Raw genomic sequence first — 27,280 nt, 5'->3', positions numbered from 1 at the left:
AGCTGTATTTAAAGTGGGAGTGAAATTGTTTTTTCAGAACACAGTGAAGGTGGCTACTGATGGACTCACTTCTGAAATATTCAGTTGCACGAGAAACTTTCAAAGCTCTATAGAAAGACGTTGGCCAACCAGCAATGCATGCACTGCACAACTCCCAACCACCACCTCTGTGAAAATATTAAGAGGAAAAAAGTGGCACTGGAAGACCATGTCTTTATTTAACTTTGCTTTTCCAGTATAAATTCCTTTAAAAAGAATTGGGGAAAATATAAGGGTTGCTTTCTTGAGAAAAGAAAGAAAAGGATGACAAACTCAGGGAGACCCAAGTTAAGTTTTCTTAACCTCTTCCAATAGAGGCTCCTTACACCCTATCCCAAAAAAACCCCAACCCATAATTATTCCCCAATCAAAGCTAGTCTCAGTTCCTGCCCTGATGTCAGGTATACAAAATAACAGCACCTCCAACTCTAGGAGGAGTAAAATGGAGTAACATTACAGATTGGTTCCTGCTACGAAGCTGACCCCACTCCAAAGCCCTGTATTATTATTGCCTGGATGTGTTCATTATAACATGAGCCACTATTAACTGGGAGGCTGATCAAACTGAAGCCAATGGCCACCCCAGGGCAATAGCCATTTTTTGCATCTGAACAGTTTGGGATGGAATCGGATTGTTCAGCAGTGCATTAAAATTGCTTGTCAGAAGCAAGGCTGGAATCACATTTTTTCAGGACTAAACTGCTATACAAAAAGGCCAATTAATTCTAAGAAGTCATCAGGAATTTTCAGAGAAAGTTTATTTGGAGGATTCCTTCCAGTAAACCAAATTTTGGGGGTGGCTGATAACTAGAGCTACCATATTTGGCTGCAAAAACCCAGATAACCACAAGATGGGAGAGAAGACTTATTTATGGGCCGCTTTATTGAGGGGCCATCTGAATTTCTGCAGCCTTAATGGCCACAAAAATACCGTCACTACTGCTAGAACTGAACGGTGCCTGTGTGAGTTTGTACAATACTTGCATGGTGTAGCATGGGAACAGCTGATCTGAACTCCTGCTCCTTTTCTCCTCCCATTATCTGAGATCAGCCTTATAATCCAGTGGAAAACAGTGAAAGTAACACTCCCCGCTCCTAGGAAAACTTGTCCCGGAGAAATGAAAATCAGGAGATGCGCCAGAGGGAGGTGAGATGATGAACCAAGGGGTGGTTGTGATTCTTGTCACCAATAGCTGAGAATGTCCAGACTGACATACTTATGACTGAGGCCTTTGCAGACCTTTACATTTAATCTCTCTGGAGCTGGGTCTTCCAAACCAGAAGTGCCTTCCTTCTTCTGTCTTCAATATCAACGGCTTCCTTTATAAGCAGACCCCACCCCAATAATAGTGAAAGACCATCAATTAATCAGGCATCCCATTATCCCAGCTTATGGGGGGGCTGCTATAATGCTCCCCTTGAAGAGGGTCCAAACCAAAGGAACTCTCTTTTGGGGTGGGGAACCAGGCCCACTACAGCACTGTAAGCATGCAGGGAAAGCACTGTAGATACTTCAGCTGAAATGTAGAGGACCGAGCAGGGCCTTCAACCACAAGGGTGTTCCTGGCCAATCCTGAAGGGTTTCTCATTACGGGGAATTCACTACCACCAGTGCACGTACAGATTGCAAAAGAGCAAGTCTCCGCTAATCCCCAGGGTTGTAATACTTTGGAGGCTTAATCAAGCTCTTCTGGATCCAATGCTGGCTGCAAGACCTGGCGGGAGAGAAGTGCTGAAGTGTTCAGCAGACAGAACCACTGAAGGAATCAAAAGTAAATTCATGGCCTTCTAGAAGAGCAAAGTGTCCCTCCCCAATCTCGACTGCAGCAGTCTTGACAACTATTCCCAGAGAACAGACAGGATATACTGGGCTGGGCAGCAGAGTTCCTTTATGAGAGCAGGCCACATGCTTCTGGCTGCAAGTTCTGTGGGACCATGAGGTCTATGTGGATCTTCTTGGAAGCACCTCTGTTGGCTTCCTCAGGCTCCCCTTTGGAGACCCCCTGCACAGGATGGACCTCTTCTTTGTCAGTGAGGGCAACTTGTAGCACCGAAGATCACCCCCTTCCCAACGGAGGCTCTTTCTTCCCGTTTCCAGGAACGGATTCCAAATCCACCACTGTGAAGGACAGACAGGAGTTCAATGACTGAATCGATGTGAGCCAAGAGGGAGCAGCCACTACACCTGGGGAGGACTTGCCTCAGGCGAGGCAGTTCAAAAGGTTTGCCTTAAAAATACAAAGGAGGGCACTTGACTTCTATTCCAAAGGCCACCATGTGGCTGGTCTGCGCAAGTCTTCAGCACCTGGTGTCCATCGAATTCCAGGATCAGAAGCTTTCCAAGTCCCACTTTCTGGATCCAGAGAGCAAACTTACATAGCAAGTACTGGGCCTCCAAGGTGGAGGTTTGCTCGGCAGAGACTTCTGCAAACGGTCAAGGGACTAGAGCTCATTTCTTCTGGAAGAAGCCCATGATGGAAGCCTGCTTGTTGGACTTGCCAGGGGCAACCCCTCCTTTCTTGGTGCCTCTCTTCTCCTCTTTGGGCTCCTTCTTCGCGGCCCCAGGAGGAGGCTTATGAGTTGCAACGGGGCTGGTCCGGAATTCCTCTTCACTCTCTGTACAGGACTCAGTCTCGTAGGCCTTTTCAGTCACTGGAAACAACACAGAACAGAAACGACATGTACGAGACCTCCAGTGCTCACTTCTTTGTTGGTCTCAAGAAGAGAACATCATATCAACCTACTATCTGTAGGCTGCCTTAGAACCCAGAGACTCCAAACTGCTATCCCAACCAATGCCCAATTCCCCAGGCCTCATTTTCTGCAGAACTGAATTCTTGGGCTACCAAACTTATTCTCTGAACCCTTCTGTGTACTAAGGAGTTCAGTTACACAATTCAGGATGTTACTGGAGGACCGGCCTGGTTCTGGACAGGAGCATCCTGTTAAAGAAACATGGAATAGGGAATCTGGGGAGTAGACTTCTAGGAATCCCATGTCAGGACAAGCTATCCCTGAACCTCCACTCCTTCTACAGGTCTACTAGCAGAGCTCCATCTCCTGGCTCCATACTTCCTTCCTGCAGTTCATTACTTGGTCCTTTACATGAAAATATGAAAAGGAGAATAACGGGACTCAAACTGATCTCAACTCCTGGTGACGCACCCGGGTTGTTATCTCGGCAAACATACAAATGTGGTTAGTTATGACAAACACTTCTTATCCCAAACTCTCTCAACATAATTCCATCAAGGATTAATTTTTTTTGCTGATTTTTGCAGTTTTCTTGCAACTCCCAAATAACCTGGATTGCTGATTCCAAAGATCAGTATTCTGCAGTAGGAGGAGCTTCCTACTCTTCAGGTACTTAGAGAAGACTGAACTTAAAGAACAAAAGAAAATGCCTTTGCTGGGAAAAAAAGACTGCCTTTGCTGATCTAAACTCTGGATATGAGCTTTAGATAAGATGAAGAGGGATCAACAGAAGATCAGTTTAGCTGAGAAAAGAGGCAAAAGGGCACTTTTCTTTGAAGAAGCCTGAGCTTCATTTAGAAGCTAAAAAACATTTATTTCCAACAAGGCAGTTGGCCAAACTTGAACAGTCAGATCTTTGTAACAAACACATTTTAACTTGACAAAACCCAGGACTAGAGGTTTCCATGACTAATGTGTCCAGTTGTACTAAAGCTTTCCCAACACATGGCCAGAATCTCTTTGTTCTCTAAATTGTACCAACATATGAGGAAGTAATGTATAAATAGGAGGTTCTGTCTAATAAATTAATATTTACACAACCTCACCATTGCTTAAGAAAACAACAGAACCTTGTAGCACCTTAAAAACAAACAAATTAATTGCTGCATAAACTTTTGCGGTTAGAGCTTGCATCAAGCATTTAGTAAAGGGGCCTGTGATCCATGAAAGCTTATGAAGTAAAAATCTGTTAGCTTTTAAGGTACTACAGTCAGGTCCAGAAATATTGGGACATTGACACAATTCTAACATCTTTGGCTCTATACACCACCACAATGGATTTGGAATGAAACAAACACAATGTGCGTTAACTGCAGACTGTCAGCTTTAATTTGAGGGTATGTACATCCAACTCAGGTGAACGGTGTAGGAATTACAACAGTTTGCATGTGTGCCTCCCACTTGTTAAGGGACCAAAAGTAATGGGACAATTGGCTTCTCAGCTGTTCCATGGCCAGGTGTGTGATATTCCCTCAGTACCCCAATTACAATGTGCAGATAAAAGGCCCAGAGTTCATTTCAAGTGTGCTATTTGCATTTGGAATCTGTTGCTGTCAACTCTCAAGATGAGATCCAAAGAGCTGTCACTATCAGTGAAGCAAGCCATCATTAGGCTGAAGAAACAAAACAAACCCATCAGAGAGATAGCAAGAACATTAGGCGTGGCCAAAACAACTGTTTGGAACATTCTCAAAAAGAAGGAACACACCGGTGAGCTCAGCAACACCAAAAGACCCGGGAGCAACGGAAAACAACTGGTGGTGGATGACCGAAGAATTCGTTCCCTGGTGAAGAAAACACCCTTCACAACAGTTGGCCAGATCAAGAACGCTCTCCAGGAGGTAGGTGTATGTGTGTCAGAGTCAACAGTCAAAAGAAGACTTCACCAGAGTGAATACAGAGGGTTCACCACAAGATGTAAACCATTGGTGAGCCTCAAAAACAGGAAGGCCAGATTAGAGTTTGCCAAACGACATCTAAAAAAGCCTTCACAGTTCTGGAACAACATCCTATGGACAGATGAGACCAAGATCAACTTGTACTAGAGTGATGGGAAGAGAAGAGTATGCAGAAGGAAAGGAACTGCTCATGATCCTAAGCATACCACCTCATCAGTGAAGCATGGTGGTGGTAGTGTCATGGCGTGGGCATGTATGGCTGCCAATGGAACTGGTTCTCTTGTATTTATTGATGATATGACTGCTGAAAAAAGCAGCAGGATGAATTCTGCAGTGTTTCGGGCAGTATTATCTGTTCACATTCAGCCAAATGCTGCAGAACTCATTGGACGGCGCTTCACAGTACAGATGGACAATGACCCAAAGCATACTGCAAAAGCAACCAAAGAGTTTTTGAAGGGACAGAAGTGGAATGTTATGCAATGGCCAAGTCAATCACCTGACCTGAATCCCATTGAGCATGCATTTCACTTGCTGAAGACAAAACTGAAGGGAAAATGCCCCAAGAACAAGCAGGAACTGAAGACAGTTGCAGTAGAGGCCTGGCAGAGCATCACCAGGGGTGAAACCCAGCGTCTGGTGCTGTCTATGCGTTCCAGACTTCAGGCTGTGATTGACTGCAACGGATTTGCAACCAAGTATTAAAAAGGGAAAGTTTGATGTATGATTATTATTCTGTCCCATTACTTTTGGTCCCTTAACAAGTGGGAGGCACATATGCAAACTGTTGTAATTCCTGCACCGTTCACCTGAGTTGGATGTACATATCCTCAAATTAAAGCTGACAGTCTGCAGTTAACGCACATTGTGTTTGTTTCATTCCAAATCCATTGTGGTGGTGTATAGAGCCAAAGATGTTAGAATTGTGTCGATGTCCCAATATTTCTGGACCTGACTGTATGAGACTCCAGGTGGTCTCTTCCAGTAACGCCACTCCTCTGGAAATGACATCTAATACATGTTACTTAGAATCGATTAATGCCTAAGAGCCACAAAATCTGACGGTAGCTCAGTGATGATTATGTCTCTCCCACCTTCCCACCCAACCAGGGCTACCTTCCAGTGTTGGAAGTAGGAACCTTCTTAAAAGCAGGTGTTCAGGCCTGGATGGACTTCTTGGCTTCATCCATTGTCCTACGCTCGCATCGTGAGAGCACCTGACTTCCATGGCATCAAAAGTGGCATCCAGGGAGGCTCACCAGGGACAGGCTACATCTAATGATGGAGCTACTGCTGGCACCTTATAGGACTCTACCTTGCACTGCTGAAGCTTTAGTGCCCAGCTCAGCTTTCCAGGACAGTCCCCAAATCCTCAGTGAATTTGATCAATTCATCTGGTGTCTGCCTTCCAAGTAAATTGAGATTTTTAAAATATGAACGATTTTTAATACAAGGGCTTAGTAAACTGCTCCTCTTTTATATAAGACAATGTCTCTTTTTCAGGATTCTTATCTTCACTCACGAGCAAGGTTATGGACATCATTGATCAATTGGTTAAAAATTGATACAGGTAGTCCTCGCTTAACAACCACAATAGGGACTGGAAAATTGGTTGTTAAGGGGTGGTCGTTAAGTGAGTCACCAGACCCAATTTTATGACCATGTTGTTAAGCAAATCCAGCTTCCCCAATGGACATTTTTACCAGAATTCACTTAACAACCACGCGATTCGCATAATGATCACGGTGATTCGCTTAACGACCATCATAAAAAGGTTGCAAATTGCGATCACATGACTGCAGGGTGCGATGGTTTGCAATGGTCGTAAGTGCGAGTACAGGTTGTAAATAACTTTTTATGAGGTTGTTGTAACTTCAAGCTGTCATTAAACAAATGGTTATTAAGCAAGGACTATCTGTAGACCCGTTCAAAACTACATGAGTGGATTGAGATTTCTTTTAGCCAGGGACACCTCAGCTACCTACCTATACAGCCTTCTTCATCTACAAACGTTCTGGACTTCAACACACGCTTCCGCTTGTGTTTCTTCTCTCCCATGGAAGCCTGAAAGACGACAGTACAAAGGAAGAGAATGTTGAGTCCCTGCCACATTTAACAAGCACAATTGTTGGTCACTGACAATGTGGGCCTTTCAACTATATTAGAATGCAGCAAATATTGTATTTCACAAAAGTGGGGTAACTGTGCCTCATGTACTAGTCTTCTCACAAGGAAACAACCAGGGCACACAGAGTCTTACAGAATCCCCTTTCCCCTATATGAGGGCTACTTCCACTTCCTCAGTTAGGTCCTTCAATCAGTTATTATCAATTATATTCCCCAGTTTGGCATTTATTTTTGGAGCAGTCCTCTTTCCCTTTCAACTCCAGTGAAAAAGCCCCTGTCCCAAACAGACCCATCCATAATGTCAAACCTGGCCATTTATTCCTGTACAGATACTCTGCTTTCTGGTTGCTAAGCATCTCTCATCCTTTGGGGCAGGAGACACTACTCAGGAATTTTCACTCGGAATTTGCAATAGATACACACACCCAGAGCTCACTCTTTCCCTTTCTCTCTCTCATACACACCCGTGTTTAGATATATTTACCTCCACTGGTGCAGGTGCTGGCTGTGGCTTCAGAGCCGGCTCAGGAGAAACGTCTTGAGGCGATGAGGAAGCATCTGCAAGAAGAAAAAGGAACAACACTGTAATTTTGACTTGCTAACACATGGGTGTCTTCAGCTGTATCCTTTCCTTCCACATTTAAAGTCACTCAACGAGCATCCATGACTGAGGGAGGACATGGCTCTCTCCCTGCTCCGATACCTTCACCGCCATGCCACACTGACCTATCTGCTTAATATAAGGCAAGGAAACACTGGGCCAAACACTGTCCAATCTCCCCTTCTGTCCACTTCTGTTGAGCAACTCTGTTTTGCTCATAGAATAGCCACAAGATACGTGGCTTGCTCTGTTAGGTCAGCAACATCTGGGGTGAAGCTGAGTGGCAAACCTCCAGTCAAATGTTGCCTGACTTTGAAAAGAAGCCACATTTTCCTGGGTGGGGAGGGGAAAGAGGCAGGTGAACAGCCTAAACAGCAGCAGCAGCAGAGAACCCCGGCTTATTGAATTTGGAGACCACCCAACTCCAGACAACTCCGGGTGGCTTACATATTAAAAACAAGAAACAATTAAATAGAAAAAAGATACGTGCACGTCTGGAAAAAAACGTAACACACCAAAGTCAGCATCTAGGTTCATGCATCCCACTGGCGGTAACACAACTGGCTTTTTTTCCTGAGTGTGATGTACGTGTGTGAAAAGCAAGGATTTAGAGCTTCAAGAAACTTTAAAATGACTTAAGTCATCAGATGAGGAACAGCCTTGATTGTTCACTGCCAGTTTTAAATGGCTTAGAGCAGTGTTTCTCAAACTTGGCCGCTTTAAGATGTGTGGACTTCAACGCCCAGAATTCCCCAGCCAGCAGCGTTGAAGTCCACACATCTTAAAGCAGCCAAGTTTGAGAAACACTGGCTTAGAGACTTAAAACTTACCACAATGTTTACCCTAGATCAGGGGAAATCTTACCTAAGGAGAGAGACGTGGCAAAAATTCTTTGTCCACTTTCCATATCATTTATACGCCTTCACCACATCTACCCTTACTGTCCTTTGCTCCAAAATAACCTCGCCCCCACCAATTATTGTCTTTCTTCACAGGGAGCTGCTATAGCTCCCTAATAATTTTACCTGCCTGACAATTTTTCCAGCTCTATGATAACTGATGATAAGAAAATTCCTGCTGGATCAGGTCAAGCCCATCATCTTTATCACACACTGGCCAGCCAGATGGATTCACAAAACTAAACCCAAGAGCTTGCTTGCAAGGGTTTTTTCTAGTAGCTGGAACTTGATAGACCATTTGCCTGTGATTCAAAAGGGTGTCAACATCCCTTAAGACGAGAAACCGCTAACTGACCCTCCATCTAAATTACTATCTATCTCTATACATGATGGCAGAACATTTCAGGGAAATTATGTATAAAGTACTTCCTGTGATTGGTTCTGAATCTCCCACAATGAACTCTGATGGATGAATCAGAGGAGAAAAATTCTTTGTCCACTTTCCATATCATTTATACGCCTTCACCACATCTACCCTTACTGTCCTTTGCTCCAAAATAACCTCGTCCCCACCAATTATTTTTTTTTTAATGTTTTTTTTTATTTTTACAACAAACACAAAACAAACATGAACAAACAAAAACATAAAAAGGCATAAAAAAGTATCTTCCATTTTATACCGTGTGTCAACCAGTTAAACTCGTTGGTGCCCCTTTCATAATCTTAAATTCTCATATCATCTATTCAAAATATACTTGTATACTTATCAATTAACAATCATTAATCATTCATAGCTAATCTATAAAATCATATATTACAAAAAATTTTAACTTTCAATAGGATTAGTAATACATTTCCATCTATCTATTATATGTGTATATATATAATAATTAATATCAAATTTCTATTATAAAATTTCTTAATCTATTACATTACTATATTTTCTCATCTAATCATTAATAAAAGCAAATCCCGTGTCATATAAAATTACTTATCTTCTTACTCTAGTTTCAAATCTCAGTTTAACTCATCTCTGCACATTCCATAATTTTCAATAACTTCCTCCTGCATAAGTACTTTTTAATTTTTCCAATTCTTAAGAGTTACAGTTCTAACCAATATCAGTTACAATATCAATTACAGTTCTAACCAAGTTACAGTTCTAACCAGATTCTTCACTACATGTTATACAATTTTTAACTATATATCTCAGATTTATACTTTATTCCAGCGCTTGCATAATTTTGAGTTCACCCTTTTCATTCAATATCCCAAGATATCTAACTGTTCATCCCTTTTTCTATATTATTGGATAAGAGAAAGCAATAATAAATGTCCTTTTGAACATTCTGCTTTTGGAAGCTTCTGTCAGTTCCATCATTGTTGTATTCCCCTGATTTTTTCTTTAAACATCTCCAGTAGTTTCTTTCAATATTGTTTTACTTCTTCTTTTTGTGCATTCTCTTAGTACAATTTTCCATTATGATCTTGTATAATCTTTTTCTCACCCTCAGTGCCAAGAACAAATCTGTCTCTTCATTTATCAGTTGATTAACCCTTTTAATTCTCAGTTTATAGGCCTCACAATAATTCTGTTTAATGTTTCTAATTTCTTGTACTATTTCTTCCTTTTCCAATGATCCCGGTTTATATTTAATTAAGTCCATTTTAGCTTTAATATCTTTTTTTCTTTTTTTTTTGAGAATTTCTGCAGCTCTTCTTCCAATTTTTTATAGTCATCCTCAATAGTTTAAAGATCTTTTTCTGCATTGTGTTTCTCGTATAGTCTATTATCTTGATAAACCTTCATTGAGTCAAAGGATTCTTTATCTTTGTTCTTGCCAAAAATAAGAGAAAAAAAGAAGCAAAAGGAGAAAAAAAAAAAAAAAAAGGAAAAATAAAAAGAAAAGAAAAAGAAGGGAAAGGCTAAGCCTCTTTAAAAAAAAAAATCCATCTGGGGGGGGAATAGAGAGCAAAGCAGATCTTCTAGCAGAAAAACGAGCTACTGCCACTAATCAAGGCTCTTGTGACTAGCTCAAACTTTCCATCTTAATATTTTCATAATCGCTTTCAACTCCACTTTCTTGTTTATAGTTACGGATGGCACCTGTATAAACATGCACATCCCACTATCTTTTTAGAAAGCACAGAGTCCTTGAGCGTGCGTCACAATAAAAAAAGAAAGCACTAAATCGAGCCTCTAGATGGCAGTGCAACTTTCTTTCATTTACTTTCTCTTAACTCCACTTTCCCCATTTCAAAGTCAAAAAAATATAAATTTCTTATAACAATAAAGAAATCTTAGTAAAAAAAAAAAAAAAGGCTTAAAATAAAGAGTTATTGAATATTTAAAAGAAAGCCAATCCAGTTAAAAATATATATTTTTTTAAAAGAAAAACATCTTATCAATTCCACTAAAAAGGGAAAGTTGAAAAGAAAAATTTTCTCCCCCTTCTTTTTTTTTAATAGGGTTCAATCTCGCCGCTTAATCCACTTTTCTTCACTTTTAAAAATCTCTTTAAGTTACTTAAGGTGTTCTCTAAGAATAGTTGAATAGTAAAAGTCCATCTCACCCAGTTGACACCCCTCTCTTCCATCTTCCTTTGGAGCTGTCCCGGCTTTCGCAGCCATTTTTGGCTGCCTCTCCTCCGCCGGCTTCAAGAGCTTCTCCTGGGATCGATCTGGGACTTGCGGCGTCCCTGAGATCCGCGGGACGCGCCCTTTGCGTTCGCCATCTCTACGGGACGGCTTAGGTCCATCGGGACCGTCCGGGGGAGGAGATATCAGCTGCGATCCTGGGAGCCCAGGATCGCCCGCCGTATCGCCGCGACGCCAGCTCCGCCCTCCGTCCCCACCAATTATTGTCTTTCTTCACAGGGAGCTGCTATAGCTCCCTAATAATTTTACCTGCCTGACAATTTTTCCAGCTCTATGATAACTTTTAAAGGTATGGCCTCCAGAACCGTGTAAAATATTCCTAACCATTGTAAATTTACATAAGGACTATATAAACACTTTTAGATTCAGTGGCTTGACCTAGCAGGGTTATCAGATGTTCTTATGTTCTAGACTCCTGGCCTTATTTTGACTGGAATTCTGGGAATAATTCCCACACACCTGGAAGGCACCAGATTTGGGAAGTAGCCTTCTGCAAGTGACCTTCAAGAATCAGCTTTCTTGTGTATTTGCAGAATCAGCCAGCGTATTATCTAGCTTTGTATCCCTTGTTCTGCTGTGTTGAACTGATGGAAAACGCTAAATTTTAATAGCAGGTTTCCTTTACTTCTCTTGACTGCCTTGCTGTTTGCTCATTCATTGCATCACACCCTCCACTCACTCAAGATCCCATTTTTAAATTCTTATTAACACCTACTGCAGCCTCCTGTTCCAACCCTCTGGAACAGGAAGAAGAGGACCTCTGTTAAGGTGAATGCAAGATGGCAGCTCTATTTTCAATCCTGCAGTTCAGACACTTTGAAACCTACATGCACAAAAACCAACGGATTTGTGGTGTTACAAGAACCTGGCTGGAACTCGGCTCTCCATGGGATAACACAAGAACCCTAGGAAAAGTCACAACAATCTCTAACCAAGGAGCTAAACTGAGGTCCAAGAGAGATCATTGCTCTGAAGTTTCAAGGCAAAATTGTTACAGCTTCCCAGGTTCATGCACAGAGAACCCTACAAGAAATGGAACAGCAGAGAATTTCAAGCTGAGTAACTCACCTTTTTAAGAAAACAATTAAGTATCTGGCCCTTTAAGGCTGAGAGATACTTCAGACAAGTTTCCTTTTACATTACTTATTCTCTGATCTATCTAAAAGAAAAAGCAAACCTAAGACCTGCAAAGAAGTATTTGGCCCAGCGGCGCCATTTATATGGGGCAAATACAAATGCAGGAATAATATTCAGGCTTGACTTGACCTTCTGTTGTTACTGTCTGCATGTATATGCAGAAGTTATACTCAAAATGCAAATACAGGCTTCCAATTAACATATTACAACCACATTGTAATTCTGACCACCCAGGGTGTTGAGTGGCCCCAGGCAAAGGGCAAGAAGTTCTGGGTGAAAGCACCTACAGCAGAGTCCGAGATGCGTGGCAGGTCAAAGTTCTACACATTTTTAAATAATCAGTAGCAGCCTTTCCCATCCTGGGTACCTTCTGGACATCTGAACTTCAAGTCCCAGAATGTCAGTAATAGCCATGCTAGCAAGAGCATTCTGGGAGTTGGTCCACACACCCTGAGTGCATCCAGGTTGAAGGAAGCTGGTCAGAATCATCCTGTACAACTGGAAACCTATCTCGTTGCCCTTGCTACTATTCCATCATTTTTCAGTCACCTATTTCCTACTACTGCAACTGTACATTTCCAGAAACTGTCTGGAAGCCAGACAGTGGGATAATCTGTCAAAATAATCCCCCAGATATTTGTATAAATGCAATTATTTTCACCAGATGCACTTGCATTTCCCTTGTGATGATCAATGTTATGCCTGCTTAATGACCAACAGTATCACCCCGCAAGGAAAAAGAGAAGCGACGGTGACTTTTCTCACAGAAGGGGGACCACTCAGGACTGCTTGATGGCCTGTCTGCGACCTTGGTGCCCTCCGCATATTTGCGGCCTGGGAAGCCCAGCCGAAGATTTACGAGGGATGGGCTTCAAGGGTTGACTTGAGGGGTTGGTGGTCCCCACTCTGGTTCCTGCTTACCCTCGTCCTCGCTGCTGCTGTCCGACCGAGGCTGTTGGATTCGACGTCTTTTCTTCTTCAAGCGTTTGGCTCCCTTTTCCTCCTCATCTGATGACTCTGTCCTCTTTGCTCTGGGAGAAAGAGAGATCAGCTTAGACGGAAGAAAAATGAAAGTTTTGCCAAATACAGAATTCCCAGAGCTGGGTAACTGCAATTTCAGAAAATACACAATTTTAATTCAGAAATAGGACATGAAGAAACAGGCAAGTACGCACAAGCCCACACACACACAACCGGGCAGGATACATGCAACGTAGTAGGGAACCAAACCCAAGGAACCCTGGCCTTGTGTGACTGAGAGCGCTTGGGAAACAAACTCAGAGAAGGATTTTGTCTCAACAACCGGACTGTTCCTAGCTTAGGATGATGACAGCCAGCCAGCCAGCCAGCCAGCCAGCCAGCCAGCCAGCCCCCTCTGATTTGGGCTAGAGGACAACCTTTTAAAAAGGTTGTTTAAAAAAATAAACAGCTGAATGGAGAGCCTCTTAAACAATACTCCCATAATAAGTACCCTTTGTAGGCACAGAAGTTAGGTTTTCCTTTGCATATAAATTTTACAACTTTTAGCAAGTGCTATTCTGCCTACTATTAAAAATTGAAGCAAGGCAAGTAATGGTCTTAAGCTGAATTACTTATTCTTTTTATTATTTTAAAAAGGCATGCTATTCTTCCAAGTATTTTTTCCTGCACATTCTCATGTGCTGGCTGGGGAATTCAGGGAATTCAAATTCAAAACTTTTATTATGGCCTTTAGGTCAGAGAAATTCTGGGAGCTGAAGTCCACCCCTGCTGGCTGGGGAATTCTGGGAGCTGAAGTCTACCCCTGCTGGCTGGGGAATTCTGGGAGCTGAAGTCCACTCATGCTGGCTGGGGAATTCTGGGAGCTGAAGTCCACACATCCAAAAGTTGCCGAGATCATGAAACACTGGTATACAGGGTGCAATAAATCATATGAATGACTGAAACACACCAACACCTTGCAGCCCTGGTCAGCGAAGAAAACAAAAACAAAACCACTACCTTTTCTTGTCCTTCTGCTGTCCTCTGGCTGGCTCAGAATCCTTGCTGGCCCTCTCGTGACCAGGAGGACTAAGAGGAGACTCTGGGTCCGTGGAAGAAGCTGGTGACTTGGCAGCCGACCTCTCTTCCTTCTGCTGCTCAGGTTCAGCATTGACTTTGCCTGCCCACATCAGGAGAAAGCGAGAGCGTGATGATCAAGATGGGAGAAGCACATCTCCACAGTCCACTGTGAGTTCATCATGCAAGACAGCACAGCGACAACCAACAGTATCAAATCAAACCCCGCTCCTGTCCTCAACTGAATTTCTCTACAGAATATTTCAGAGAGCCAAATAAATGCTTAGGCATTTCCACTGCCAGAAGATAAAAAGCAAGGTGTCCCGTCCCCCCCCCACTTTTGGCAGGCTCACTCTGTGAGTGTATAGTGCACAAAATGGGGGGAGGCAGCACCCCTCCTTCACATCTGATACCAGGACAGGAAGGTCCAAGCAGAGCCAACACAGAACAGCCGCAGGAAAAGCCCGAGAGGCTTTAATCTCTTTTGGAAGTGACATTTTTCCATAGTTAATGTTACTTCGTTGTTTAATGTGACTCTAGAGCAGGGTTTCTCAACCTTAGCAACTCTAAGATGTGTGGGCTTCAACTCCCAGAATTCCCCAGCATGCTGGCTGGGGAATTCTGGGAGTTGAAGCCCACCCATCTTAGAGTTGCTAAGGTTGAGAAACCCTGCTCTGGATGCATGCACATAATTTCTAGGTGCTTATGGCTAAAATACACTGCAGAAATATTTTATTAACAGAGACATCCAGAGCTTTTCAGAGGTTTGCCCAATAAGATGAGTGCGATGTTATTATAACTAACCTTGTTACTGTTATTTTTCTGTAATTCAGATATATTTATGATATTCCCCTCAACTGTTCCTCTCAAAGAACCCTACCATGGAGTATCTGTTGCCTGCAACATTTTTTCCCAAACTCAATTAAGAGTGTGAATTGCCCCAACCCCACCTTCTTCACTAAGAAAGAAGTCATTCTTTTTTTTTTAAAAGTCTCAACTATTTAGCACCAATGTTGCTGCTTATGTTAGAATCTGATTCAGGAATCAGCAGTTGAAGGACGGGTCTAAATGTACTTAGACCCAGTCTTTATACATAGCGGAATAAAGTGGTGAAATAAACTGAAAATGAAAAAAATATCAGAAGCAAAAATTATCCCATCTAGCTGGCTCAGCCCACTCCCCCATTCCGTGCTAGATTTTGTCTTGTAGCTACGTATGAGAGTGTTTAATGCTCTGACGCCATACTATCTACGGTATATAATTCACACTACTTCATTCTGCTATGTGTACAAAGTACTCTGGGTTCAAAAGAGTCCCATGAAAATAATTTCATTATACTTAAGTCATCCTGTTTAGGTCTGTGTTTCCGCTGTCCCCTTGCCTGACTGGTTGTGAGCCCTTTAGAGCCTGGGATACGAATATCCTAGAACTTGTCACTAGCCCTCAGAATGGAGAAGAAAATATGTGGAGGTGCTTACAATCTTTACCCATAGCAGCTTTTCCAAAGAAGTTGTTCAGTGTATTTCCTTTTGCTAGGGGTTTGCTATTTGTTGTAGAAGCCTAGAAGTAATTGAAGGAAACAGTTAGGAAAGAGATGTCCTGGAAAACAAGCCCAATAAAACTACTTCTTGAGATTCCCAAATGTGTACAGTAATACCTTGGTTCACAAACACTTCTGTTCACGAACAATTCGGTTCGCGAACAGCACCGTTCGCAAAATTTTGCTTCTGTTTGCGAACTTCACATCGGATGACGAACACGACCCGCGGCCATCTTCCCTGCTCTGACATGTGGCCGTGGCTTCCTCTAGGCGAGATCGCGGTCGCAGACAGACACTTGGTGTGAAGCTTTTTGGTGTGCATCCAGTACATGTTCCCTCCAAGCAATAACCGCCTCCCCACCCGCCTTCCTGTCCTCCACGCCAGAAGTCGCCTCAAGCAAGGTTAGTGTTCTCTCTCTTCATACTGTACTTTGTTTCATATTTTTGTGGTTTAAAAAAAAAAAAACATATGGTTCAGAACGAATTAACCTTATTTACATTGAACCTTATGGGGAAATTTGATTCGGTTCGTGGCCAATTGGTTTGCGACCAGAATCGTGGGACGAATTAAGTTCATGAACCGAGGTACCACTGTACTAGGGAAGAGAAGGGCTTACTTGTTTTTTTAGCAAGACATATAGGAGATAGTTTGGGCAGAATGCCCGAATTAGGAATGCTTCCTAACGTTTCCCCACTCTGCAAGCATAGAAGCTATACTTTAGAACCGTTTTCCCTAGACATTTTGGCCATCTGCTGGGCAAACCCAGCCCAAATGTCACATATTTGGGAATCTCTTAGTCAAATAATTCAATTCAGGGACAGAGACAGCTGGGGGGGGGGGGGAGCAAAATAGATCACAGTCCAGCTGACCTTATTCTGGGTTGCCCTCCACAGATTTTCCTGCGAAGAATGTACGGCCTTAAGTCCTGCACCAGGAATGCTTTGCTGGGAGCTCATGGCCTTAGAAAAGCCAATCATGACCAACTTTTTAAAGAATGTGATGATGTTTGCTTGCTCACTTCAACTCTGGCCCCTTCTCTTGCAGTGTATACCTGGTCTCCAGGTGACCCAGTTGCTAGTCAGTTTCACATTGCTCTGTGACCTTACTTTGCGTTTAGCTTGCTCAAAACCTTCCAACTTTGCCTGAACTTTGCTTTTCGCTCAATGCTATCAGTGCTTTGCCCCAACTTCCTGCTTCTATAATGTTATCACCTGTTATCTGGGCTGCGGAAATGTTTTCTGTCCCTTGGGCTATTTTGATTACATCTATATCAAAAGATTTGATCTTTATGTTTTGTGAGTTTTATTTTGTGGTTAGCAACCCACAAGTCTAACAGGTAAGGTCCTTGGGGCTCAAGATCTAGTCTTGGAATAAAGTCTCATATCTGAGCACATCATGCCTGAATTTGGAGTCAAGTAGCCTTTACTATTCCACTTGGGTTTGATGAGACTAGGCTGATGGTTTTATAAAGATTTTATCATAGTACACATTACCCTTTTTTTTTGGTTTTTTTGATTTGCATGATTTAATGTGTTTATTAGTTTTTTATGTACATTATATGGATGTTTTTAGCACGTTAGCTGCCCAGAATTGCTAGGCGAGATGGATGGCACCAGAAATTTAAAAAATACTTACTTATCTGGCAAATGATTATGTTATTATTTTATTTCCTACTACTCTCTGGTAATCTTTTATACTAGTTTGCACCTTAAGAATATACCTGGGCTTCTGTGGGTGTATTTTCTTTCTAGCCTACTGGCAGTTAAGCTACGTAGGAAGCAAAACTCTCTTGTGCGTGCTTTAGGTCAATGTGTCTTCTGAAAATAAGAAATGATTTTTCCTGTCTTTGCATCAAGTTAATTATAGCCATTAATAATCTTGACTTGATCACACTCATTTGTCACATCACGATCATGTTAACAGAATGATGTAACTCAGATCCTGCCTTAACCGTGCATGTTCTACAGGCATGTGATATTTCAGGAACGTAGTTTGAATAGATTTGAGACTTGCTTGGGATTTCTCTCTCTTACTCCAGGTTGCAAGAGCCACCCCAATGTGCATTGTCTGTGCTACTTTTATCTGTAACTATTTGTGACAAGAGAATATATTACCCTGCATAAAGCATACAATCTTAGCATAAAATCTTTCTATATTCCTAACCCACATCATTTCCACACAGTGACCTGTACTGATTATTTGTGGTTTGTCCTGCTAGGTATATCAATGTTCAGCAAGCAAATACAGCACTACTACCTATTTCCTGAAGCCACAGCTTCCGGCCAGTACAGCAGGAGATGGGCAGTTAGTAGGAAAACTTCCATTTGCATTTAATTCCTACAGACGGATCAGCCTAGCAGATAAAATTCTGCAGGGCAGGACTGCCCATAAGACCCCAAGTGCTGACCCTGTTCTACTAGCCTGAAGATAAACTGAGACTGAAAGACAACAGAGAGACACCAGGCTCCATGAAATCTTCTGCTTGAAACTGGCCAGAAACCTAAAGAAAAGTATGCACTTTCTCACCTGCCCTGAGGTCAAAGTGGAGGGTTCTTTTCACAGAGTAGTTAAGCCTGAAAACTTACACTGGGTGTCTCTTTAGCCTCCAGTTTAGCTTCCTTATGAGTATTCTTGGATTTGGTGGCTGGTTTGGGCGCAAACATTCCCATAATGCCCTTCATCTGCTGGGCGGGCTGCTTTGAAGACGTGCTCGGAGCAGGGCTGTTGACCACAGGAGCATCGAGCACATTTGAGGCAGGCGGAGGCTGCGGGGGAACCTGGGCAGGGCTCTCAGCAACAGGCCTGGTGACTGCGGCAGCACAGCAGATAGCACTAAACCTAGGAACAGAACAAATATTTATGTATTTATTTATTTAATATATCAAATTTGTCACCGCCCATCTCATTGAAACAACTCTGGATAGTGTTGTTGGTATGGTTAAAATCAATTAAAATTGCAACATACAATAATCCTAAATAAATAGAAAATAAATAGATCCAAGGATAGATATAAAATTGGCAGTCACTCAGGGAGCATCATCAAGGCTATATAAATATAACGAAATATATTTAGTTAACAACTGAATGATTCCTCATTTGCCTTCGCTGCTGTCCTTCAGAGCAGCCTTTTTCAACTTCTGCAACTTTAAGATGTGTGGACTCCAATTCCCAGAATTCCCAGCCAGCATCCCTTCCCTGCTGTCATTTAGGAAGTCCCTCAAGATATGGTTACGTCATCAGGCCTGGGGGTCTTTTGGAACTGGAGACATTGTTAGATGGCTCCACCATGATTGATATTCTGCTCTCTCTGTGGGGCTTGTCTATTTAAAACATTTGAATTTTGATGATGTTGTATTTTAATAATAATCATTTCAATAATTTTTGTCTATTGTTATTTTACTTGTTATATGCTGCCCAGAGTCGCTCTGCGTGAGATGGGTGGCTACATAAAATATATATTAAATAAATAAATAAAGGCAGGGGAACTTTGGGGGCTGAAGTTCGCACGTCGTAAAGTTGCTGAAGTTGAGAAAAGCTGCTTTAAAGTCCAACATTCCCAATAGTCTCTGGAAGCCGTGGGGAAGAACTGCACAGGGAAAGGATTGCTTAGATATTTATTAAAATGCTAATACACCTGGCTGATAATTCATGAAAATAATGGCCAATGCATTTTGAATGCAGTCTAAGAAAAGTTTGGATTATTTTTGATATACATGGGCCTTGAATGGCATCTCAGCCTAAGAGTCCCTCATCCAACCAAACAGAGCATCTCTTTACTTAACTGGTCTGCAAAGATACTTTAACCACAGTGTTCCTTAAAATAGACACAGATACAGCAGTGATGTGGCTTGGTATAATTTAGTTCATAAAGGAAGTTTAATCAAAAGTTGGGTAAAATACAGAGTTTCCAAACTGGGAATGCCAGTAGAAAATTAGTTTTTCAGGGAACTGGGTGGGGGAGGGAATTCCAGGCAAGAATTAAAACAAAAAAGAAAAAACTAGAGTTACACTAAGGATACAATAAAGACCATCTTCAATGGGTGCCAAAGATCTGCATATAACCTTGAAATTGAGCAAAGCCCCGCCCAGCTTGCTCAGCTCCATTGCCAAGAGCCAACTCACTTGCTGCAGTTCTCAAGATTTGCCTTGAGGATGTCGTAGTCGGTGTTGAAGAGGGGACTGCTGTCCTTCAGCAGGGCTTTCTGGATGCTGTAGACGTGCAGGCTGGCGACCGTGGACAGCTTCGATTTCATGGCTGAAAAGGAGGCAGAAGCTGCTTGAAGAAGGGAGGCTGCTTTAAGTGGGGTAAACCGGCCCGATATATGGGGCCACAGTACTTTCTGGAATCACAGCACAGGATTGGACAAAATACATGTATCTGAATAAAGCGGAGTAAACTGTCTTTTCTGAGTCCACGACAGTTTATGCCAGTGTGTAAGTCTTTCAGGTACAAACAAGTCCTTTGTGGCACTTTGCTTCTTACAGCAACTGCTGATGGTTCTTATGCCCTTATACATCAGAGAAATCTCTTCATTAATTGTCTAAAATTATTATCCTTAACATTCTGCATTCTTTGTGCAGCAGCTTTGGGTTTTCAGCAGAAGCACAAAACCCAAACTTACCTCCTCTTAGGCCAAAATGGCCAGCCTGCCAACCTGTCACCTGGGATGGAGGAAGTGTAATCCTGTGATAACGTTCTGAGGGTTTGCAGCCCATTCAGGCTGCACCAGATTTGGTTTGGCCAAAGCATGCCTCTGGCTAAATATCTGCCTCACCCCTACATTCATGTCCTGTAACCCAAGATATATTTTGCTCTGAGTCAATTCTGGAGCTAAACAGACATGCAAAAATTTACAGGAGATTCTTGCATGCCAGTCAATCTTACCAACTAGCCCAAATCTGAACACATGAAGGAGGTGGGCGTGGTCCCTACTGTCTTTTAAAGCCTCAAATAATGTCTACGAGCTTTTGAAACACCATGCAAATTTAGGAAAAATCATCTCCATCCTCCAAACTCAGGTGAGCCTGTATTTTTGAGGTTCTAAGCGCCCACATTCAGTCCAGAGTCAGAGCCATGTCATCCTGCAGAGGCTCTCCACAGCCCTATGATGACAACAACACAAAGAAATCCCCAGCCTGCTCCTACGCTTCAGTCTAATGCAGTGTTTCTCAACTTTGGCAATTTTAGGACACGTGGACTTCAACTCCCAAAATTCCCCAGCCAGCCATGCTGGGAGTTGAAGTCCACGTGTCCTAAAGTTGCCAAAGTTGAGAAACACTGGTCTAGTGTTTGTCATAATTTGCAGAGCTTGCCACACGCTAGAACCAGGAAAAGGCTACTGAAAAAGTCAACAGCAACTCATCTATGTCCTTTTCCTTTAACCTGTAGCCCCCAAAGCTTCAAAATAAATGCCAGGCTTCTGCAGAAATGTTAGAGACTTCAAGAGCAATCTGGTCATCCCAAATCGGGGAACTCCATGCATATGAGCAGCAATGAAGGAAGAGCACCGAGAGAGTTGTTCAGCTGGAAGGACGCATAAGTATGTGGAGGATACGAATAGGATAACTGCCCTTCCACTGGAGTTATACAGCACCTGCTCGAGTGAGAGGTGGTTCATAAGGAGGGGCAGGGGGGCTCCCACTACAAAGCGAAGTTTGACAAAAGGCTTAACTGGCTGAGGAAGAAAACTTAGTGGGATGGGTTGCTGAAAAGCAGGGGTTTAGTTAAAGCTTTCTGTGGTTCTAGCATAGATGGAGTCCTCACTTAGTGACCATTTAACGATGGTCCGGAGTTATGATAGCCTTGGGAAAAGTGCTTTACAACCCCCACGGTCACACGATTGCGATTTGCGACCTTTTTTACAATGATTGTTAAGCGAATCACTGCGGTTGTTAAGCAAATTCTGGCAAAAAATGTCCACTGGGGAAGCTGGATTCACTTAACAACCGTGGTAAAAAGGTAATAAAATCAGCTCTGATTTGCTTAATGACCAAATCACTTAGCAATCTAAATTCCGGTCCCTACTGTGGTCAGATAGCGAGGACTACCTGTATTCAGAAGTTATGGCTGAATCCAGCCATGCTTTGTTTTACACATCCATTAATTGGTGGGTTTTGTTCCATATTAAAGTGTTCACTAATAGTTATCCTTTGCCTTCAAAATATTTCAGGTTATGACAACTGATTAAGACAAAGCCGCCACCTCTATGCTGTGTTCCTTCGGCTGAAAGCTCCAGCTATCAAATGACAACCAAGGGTGAAAGCTTTCATTCCACACAATCTCCACTGTCTGTAGAATTGCAAGAAAGCCGATGCCTCATTTGTGATCTCAGCATTTGAATGCACTGCTTCAAGAACTAGAGCTCAGCTGTCAATTTAAACAGTACAGCTGGAAAGGGCTTTGTTTGACATAGCTACATTTATGAGAAATAGACCTCTGTTCTGAAGACCTTACAATCCAAATTTTAATTATTTTATCTTCCTTAATAACTGGACTTTTTTAAAACTAAAATTTAAACTCCAGAAACCTTAGAAACGACAGAAGAAATGCAATACCCAAAGTGAGATGGATCAGAAATGGACATTCTGAGAGAACTATTAATTGCTATCTAAAGTCATGAACTAAAGACAAAAGTTTGTATATGCTATCATTTTTTTTTTAGATGATTTTGAAGTTTTGTACAAACTTACCTTCTAGTTTATCTTCTCTCACTACTGCAACCTTATGGCACTAGAAAAAAAGGACAACTTATTACTTTGGCAAATATTTGTTACTGCTTTACTCAACATGCCAAGACTCTGATTCTTAACATTTATAATCTGCATTCAAGTTTTCGGGACTTCAGTAGAACTAACTTTCAGGGAAGCAATTTAAGCCTCCAACTTCAGGTTTAAACTTCTACCCCAATTACCAAATTTAAATTCAAATTTCAAATACCAGATGAAGATCCAGGATATTCCATACTATAAACTCTGTGTCTGTGTGTGTGTGTGTGTATGTGTGTGTGTGTGTGTAGTCCCTGCTGTTCTCTGAGCTTGGTTGTTTTCTTGCAGATGTTTCGTTACCCGACTAGGTAACATCTTCAGTGCTAGAAGGGAGTGGGGTTTGCTCTCTGCTTATATACAGCAGCTTGCTCTGTCAGTGTTGGTGGGGTGTGGTGGGAGTTGAAGTCCACCCATCTTAAAGTTGCTGAGGTTGAGGAATCCTGCTTTACAGGGCCTTTCCTTCCAAGGGGAGATAGAAGCCCCAAGTTACAATCCTTTGAATAACTCTTATCCTATGCCTTTTGTGGTATAACAGCACTCTCTGCTAGCCAGAACTCATTTTGAGAGATACCTATTAGGCGGCACTTAACAGAAACAGACTAAAGGTACACCGCTGAGTACTTCTAAAGAGAATCCAGAAAGGCTAAAGAGGATGGCAAGGAGCTACCTTGGCAAATGGAATTTTTGCATGACTACAGCTGTCATGGCAGCTTTCTATGTGTAAAGTTATCCTTCCTTCTCCCAATCAAAACCACAATATGAGAATGCCTGTAATACATTCTGAATTATTATTATTGATTGATGTTATAAATCGCTAACTCCTATATAGATTTACGAAGGCTCACTGCAGTATAAAACCTCCAAAATAATTAAAAAATAGAGTTTCATAAATCAAAACAAACCAACAAATGTAATCCATAATATATAGTAATTTAGCTAATAAAATCCAATTTCAGAAGATGCACAGTCATTTTCCAAAGATGGTGGACTCGTAGACGAGTTCAAACTTTGCTACCTTCTGGAAGACCATTCTTGAGGGCAGCCACATGTACCCACCCAGGCCCAATGTTTGCCCATTTCTCACTTACAGTGTGCCCGTTCTGAACAAGGTTCCCTGCCAGTAAATAGGTGACATGCAACTGGGCTCCTGAATTCTCCTTCCGTTTCCTTTCTACATAATCATATAACATTCTGTAAAAAAGAGGGCAAAGGCTGAGGTTAAAATGGATAATTAATTTTTGAGGCTTTCAATAACTGTTTGTCCACTGAAAAACTAAACAGAGCATTTGTAATCCAAACTAAGCTATGTAGCTCAGGATTAAACACCTATAAAAACTGAAGACTAACAGTGCATTGGGTCTCATCCTCACTGGTGCCAAATGAGATTTTTAGATTAGCTTCAGGCTCATGACCCTATCTTCCTGAAATCTAGTCGTCTCTGTGCAGTGAACTTTTAACTTTTGTGTTTGTTTTTTTTTAAAAGGACCATAAGGTGCTATAGTTTCTACCACTTGCTCAGCAGGTTCACTACAACATTTCAGAAACAAGTTTATTCCTTACCTGCTGTTTCTTATACCCTAAGAGAGTAAACTAAATCCTCTGCAGTTTGTATTAGAACCCAATCTGATAATCTAACCATTACTAACAAGCTTGGATTGGCCAGGATTCCTTGTTTCCTAGCCAATTTGGAAAATAGAAAAAAGGGAAACCAGATTCTAAACCAATCCAAACATTCTTATATAACTATTTACTTAAATTAAGATGGACATGTAACAAAACCTGCCACACCTAGTCCGAGAGGTTGTGAGCCTAATCGGGACTGCGATTTCCATGGCTAAGTGTAGCGTTCATCACATGACCGTGTTGCTTAGCGACGGCAGTCCAAATTGCAGTCGTTAGGCCAGGACCTCCTGCTTTTCCTGTCCTGGGAGAACTGCCTCTGCTTCAACTCCCTCCACCCATCTCTGCCATTTTGGCCACAGGATGGCCAAAATGAAGAGGCCGCTGTATGCCGCCGCTCCTGCCCCCAGCTGACCTCTGCCGCCCTCCCCGCCCTGCCCAGCCCAACTCCAGCCCAGTTTGGGAGACGCGGCCTCTCCTACAGCCAAGGGCCTGCAAACGCTCTCCCACCCGAGTCCCAGTCAGCTTGGCTGAACTTGGCCACGGGGACTGTGAGCAGCGGCAGTGACGGTGCCTTCCCCGGGGTAGACCCGAGCCACAGAGCGGTCTTGCAGGCAGGAACTCCCCAAGCAGAGCACGTGGCACACTGCAGGACCTGAGCAGGGAGCAGCAGGTTGCAGAGGTGGAGCTGCAGCTGCGGCTGCCCCAAAAGTCTCCACCCGCACCCCAGGGCTCCCTGGTAACTGCTCACTCCTGGCTCACTTCTGCAGCGCAAAGGCCGGAGAACCACCATAAAAGCAGCAGCGAGCCCCAGTGGAGGGACTCACATGTTGGCAGTGGCTCTTCGTGGGGAGAAGCAGAAACTGCTGCAGGTGGTGGGTCATGCTGGGACTTTTGCACCTGGGTGCCAGGCAACTCCAGGGCGGGCCAGTGGAAACCCCTCCCGGCTGAGCAGGCGCATCATGACCCCTGGCTGGCTGAGATTCTTGAAACGGGGCAGGCCCGCCAGGAGCCCAGCGGCCAGGGAGGTGGAGGTGCGGCGAAGGTCAGCTGGGGGTGGCAGAATATAGTGGCCTCTTCATCTTGGCCTTGCTGTGCAGGTTGGCCAAAAGGGCAGAGATGACAGGTTAGATAGGGAGGTGGGGGGAGATAAAACAGAGGCAGTTTGTGCAGGGCAGGAGAATATAACTGTGGGACTCTGTGATGGTTGTAAATGCAGGCCAGTCACCAAGCACCCAAATTTTCATCACGGGACTGCAGGGATGCTGCGATGGCTGCAATTTTGAGAACCTGTCTTAAGTCCCTTTTTTTCAGTGCTGTCATAACTTTGAACAGTCACCGAACGGAATGGACATAACCCAAGGACTACCTGTAGTCAATTATACATAGATTGATGAACATGGTACGATAAGTCACAATTACAAGGATCTGAACACTTCCCACATTTCCTTCTAAAATCGTACCAATGATATTTAAACTGTAGCAAGAAAACTGCAAATACGTTAGAGATTATTTGCTTCTTTTTCAGTCTGAGCTACTAAGTACAGATAAGACACATTAATACTTACTGCTTTGCTTGATTCACATGAACTCCTAAGGTAAAGCTCAGCCATTTGTACGTTACCTGCAATGGAAGGCATTTCATTATTTTAGCAAAAATACCAACAGCTGCCACACAATTAACTTCCACTACTACCATCGGTCTGGAGTTGGGAAGAGTCCTTGAGACTGATCTCTCTGGCCTCTGCTTGAAGACAGAACGGACACCTCTACAGGTAACTGATTCTATAGGTCAGTCCCTCTTACATTCATATAATTTTTTCCTAATGTTCAACCAAATATTGATGAGACTGTCATTTTTAACTGCTCCATTTAGCACATTATTGGTGGACCAATTTTAAAAGGAAAAAAAATGTAAGAAACTCAAGCCATTCAACCTTTAATGCACATGCTCCCCACCCTCTCGCCATCTCATGTGCTGGCTGGTCCTCTGTTCTCCATGAGCTTTGGTTCCTTAATCAGGCAATTATATGTTTATATAACTTATATTATGTACAGCACGCACACGTATAAATTATAAAAATACCCGCACACGTAGATAAAAATACCTACATACACATTAGTAGTAGCATCTGTAGATTGCTTTTGCTACACAACCCTTGAAAACCTTTTCTTTTCAAGAAACACACATGTATATTGTCCTTCACGATGGAATTCTTAGGAACAGTTTACCTCTCTGCTGACTTTTGGGAGAGCTGTAAAAACTTGGCTTGAGAAAGCCATGTGAAGGGCTTTTGCATAAATAAAGTAATTAAACTGTAAACGGGAGCCCCCCACCCAATTGTTGTTTGGAGATTTATTGTTCCAGAGAGGTCATCTCATTCTTTTTTTAAAAAATAAACACACACACACACTTATTTACCATTTTTCTTGCTGTAAGAAGGGAATGCTCTGGATTGGGGGGCACGTAAGCCCCCCCAATAAACAGATGCGTACCCAACCCTGCCATTTGAAGGCCCAGGCCCCCTAAAATCACAGCAGAGGGTCTGGCTCCCGGCCGGCCAATTGCGGGGATCCAGCTTCTGATTCCTGGAGGGACTCTGAGCCTAAAAGGCCAGGAGTATTATGGGATGCGGGGTTCCTCGCAGGCTTGCAGAAGCAGCAGCAACAAAAGGAAATGGGTCATGAGGCTTGACGGGGTCTCAAGAGTCGCCCCCTCGATCCCCCTCTTTCGACCCCCCCAAGACCCTCGGGCTACTGCAATTCCTATCACCCGCTGCGGATGATGGGAGTTGGAGTCGGGCACGCTGGGGGAAGGGAGTTGGAGACGAGGCGGGGAGGCGGGTCTAGAAAGGGTCCAGCTCCTGAGAAAACGAATTAAACGGATTTCAGTAATTAATTGACTTTCTTACTGGCCGTGGACCCCCCCCACCTCCCGCCGCCATCCGCAACCGCACTCACGACTCGGTTCTGGTCCGTGACGAACTCGTCGATGTTCTCCAGGTAAAGCTCGTCCTCCATGACGGGGCGTCCCGGGCCGCGAGAGCCCCACAGCACACCTTCCCCTCCGCGGCCCTCGCCCGCCGCCATGGCAACGCGAGGCCGCGCTCGCTACTTTCTCGCGCGCTACGGCGCCTGAGCGGAGACACTTGAGGCGCGCGGAACCTTGGCTACAACGCGCTACGGAGGCCGCCCCGGGACAGT

At 43.2% G+C, this 27,280-nt stretch overlaps 1 protein-coding gene across 2 annotated transcripts; it reads right to left on the bottom strand.

Annotated features, from left to right (window-relative positions):
• Nucleotides 1-27,280, bottom strand: POLD3 (DNA polymerase delta 3, accessory subunit). 2 transcript variants are annotated; one of them, XM_025174941.2, is made up of 12 exons: nucleotides 27,038-27,280; nucleotides 25,645-25,700; nucleotides 23,545-23,647; nucleotides 22,382-22,421; nucleotides 19,814-19,946; nucleotides 18,277-18,529; nucleotides 15,638-15,710; nucleotides 14,094-14,253; nucleotides 13,035-13,144; nucleotides 7,303-7,376; nucleotides 6,677-6,755; nucleotides 1-2,691 (listed from the first exon to the last, which is right to left on the bottom strand). In XM_025174941.2, the coding sequence occupies exons 1-12, from the start codon at nucleotides 27,164-27,166 to the stop codon at nucleotides 2,489-2,491; spliced, it is 1,413 nt and encodes a 470-aa protein (XP_025030709.1). In that variant the 5' UTR covers nucleotides 27,167-27,280; the 3' UTR covers nucleotides 1-2,488. The 2 variants fall into 2 exon arrangements, with proteins under 2 accessions (XP_025030709.1, XP_007441133.1); XM_007441071.4 differs by having other exon boundaries at nucleotides 3-2,691; nucleotides 15,629-15,710; nucleotides 27,038-27,279.

The sequence above is a fragment of the Python bivittatus genome, unplaced genomic scaffold, assembly GCF_059951505.1.
Source record: "Python bivittatus isolate LINGU-HERP-01145 unplaced genomic scaffold, Pbiv_v1 ctg000340_np1212, whole genome shotgun sequence".
Lineage (NCBI taxonomy): Eukaryota > Metazoa > Chordata > Lepidosauria > Squamata > Pythonidae > Python > Python bivittatus.
Note: the sequence above shows the minus strand (reverse complement) of the source record. Positions and strands in the feature narration are given on the sequence as shown.

Excerpts from the sequence above, each read along its gene's own strand:
- POLD3 (XM_007441071.4), bottom strand. The coding sequence starts at position 27,166 with ATGGCGGCGGGCGAGGGCCGCGGAGGGGAAGGTGTGCTGTGGGGCTCT. Across the intron at positions 19,947-22,381 it reads GAGAGAAGATAAACTAGAAG|CCATGAAATCGAAGCTGTCC; the intron begins GTAAGTTTGTAC and ends CCTCCTTTTCAG. Across the intron at positions 6,756-7,302 it reads CAGCACCTGCACCAGTGGAG|GCTTCCATGGGAGAGAAGAA; the intron begins GTAAATATATCT and ends GTCGTCTTTCAG.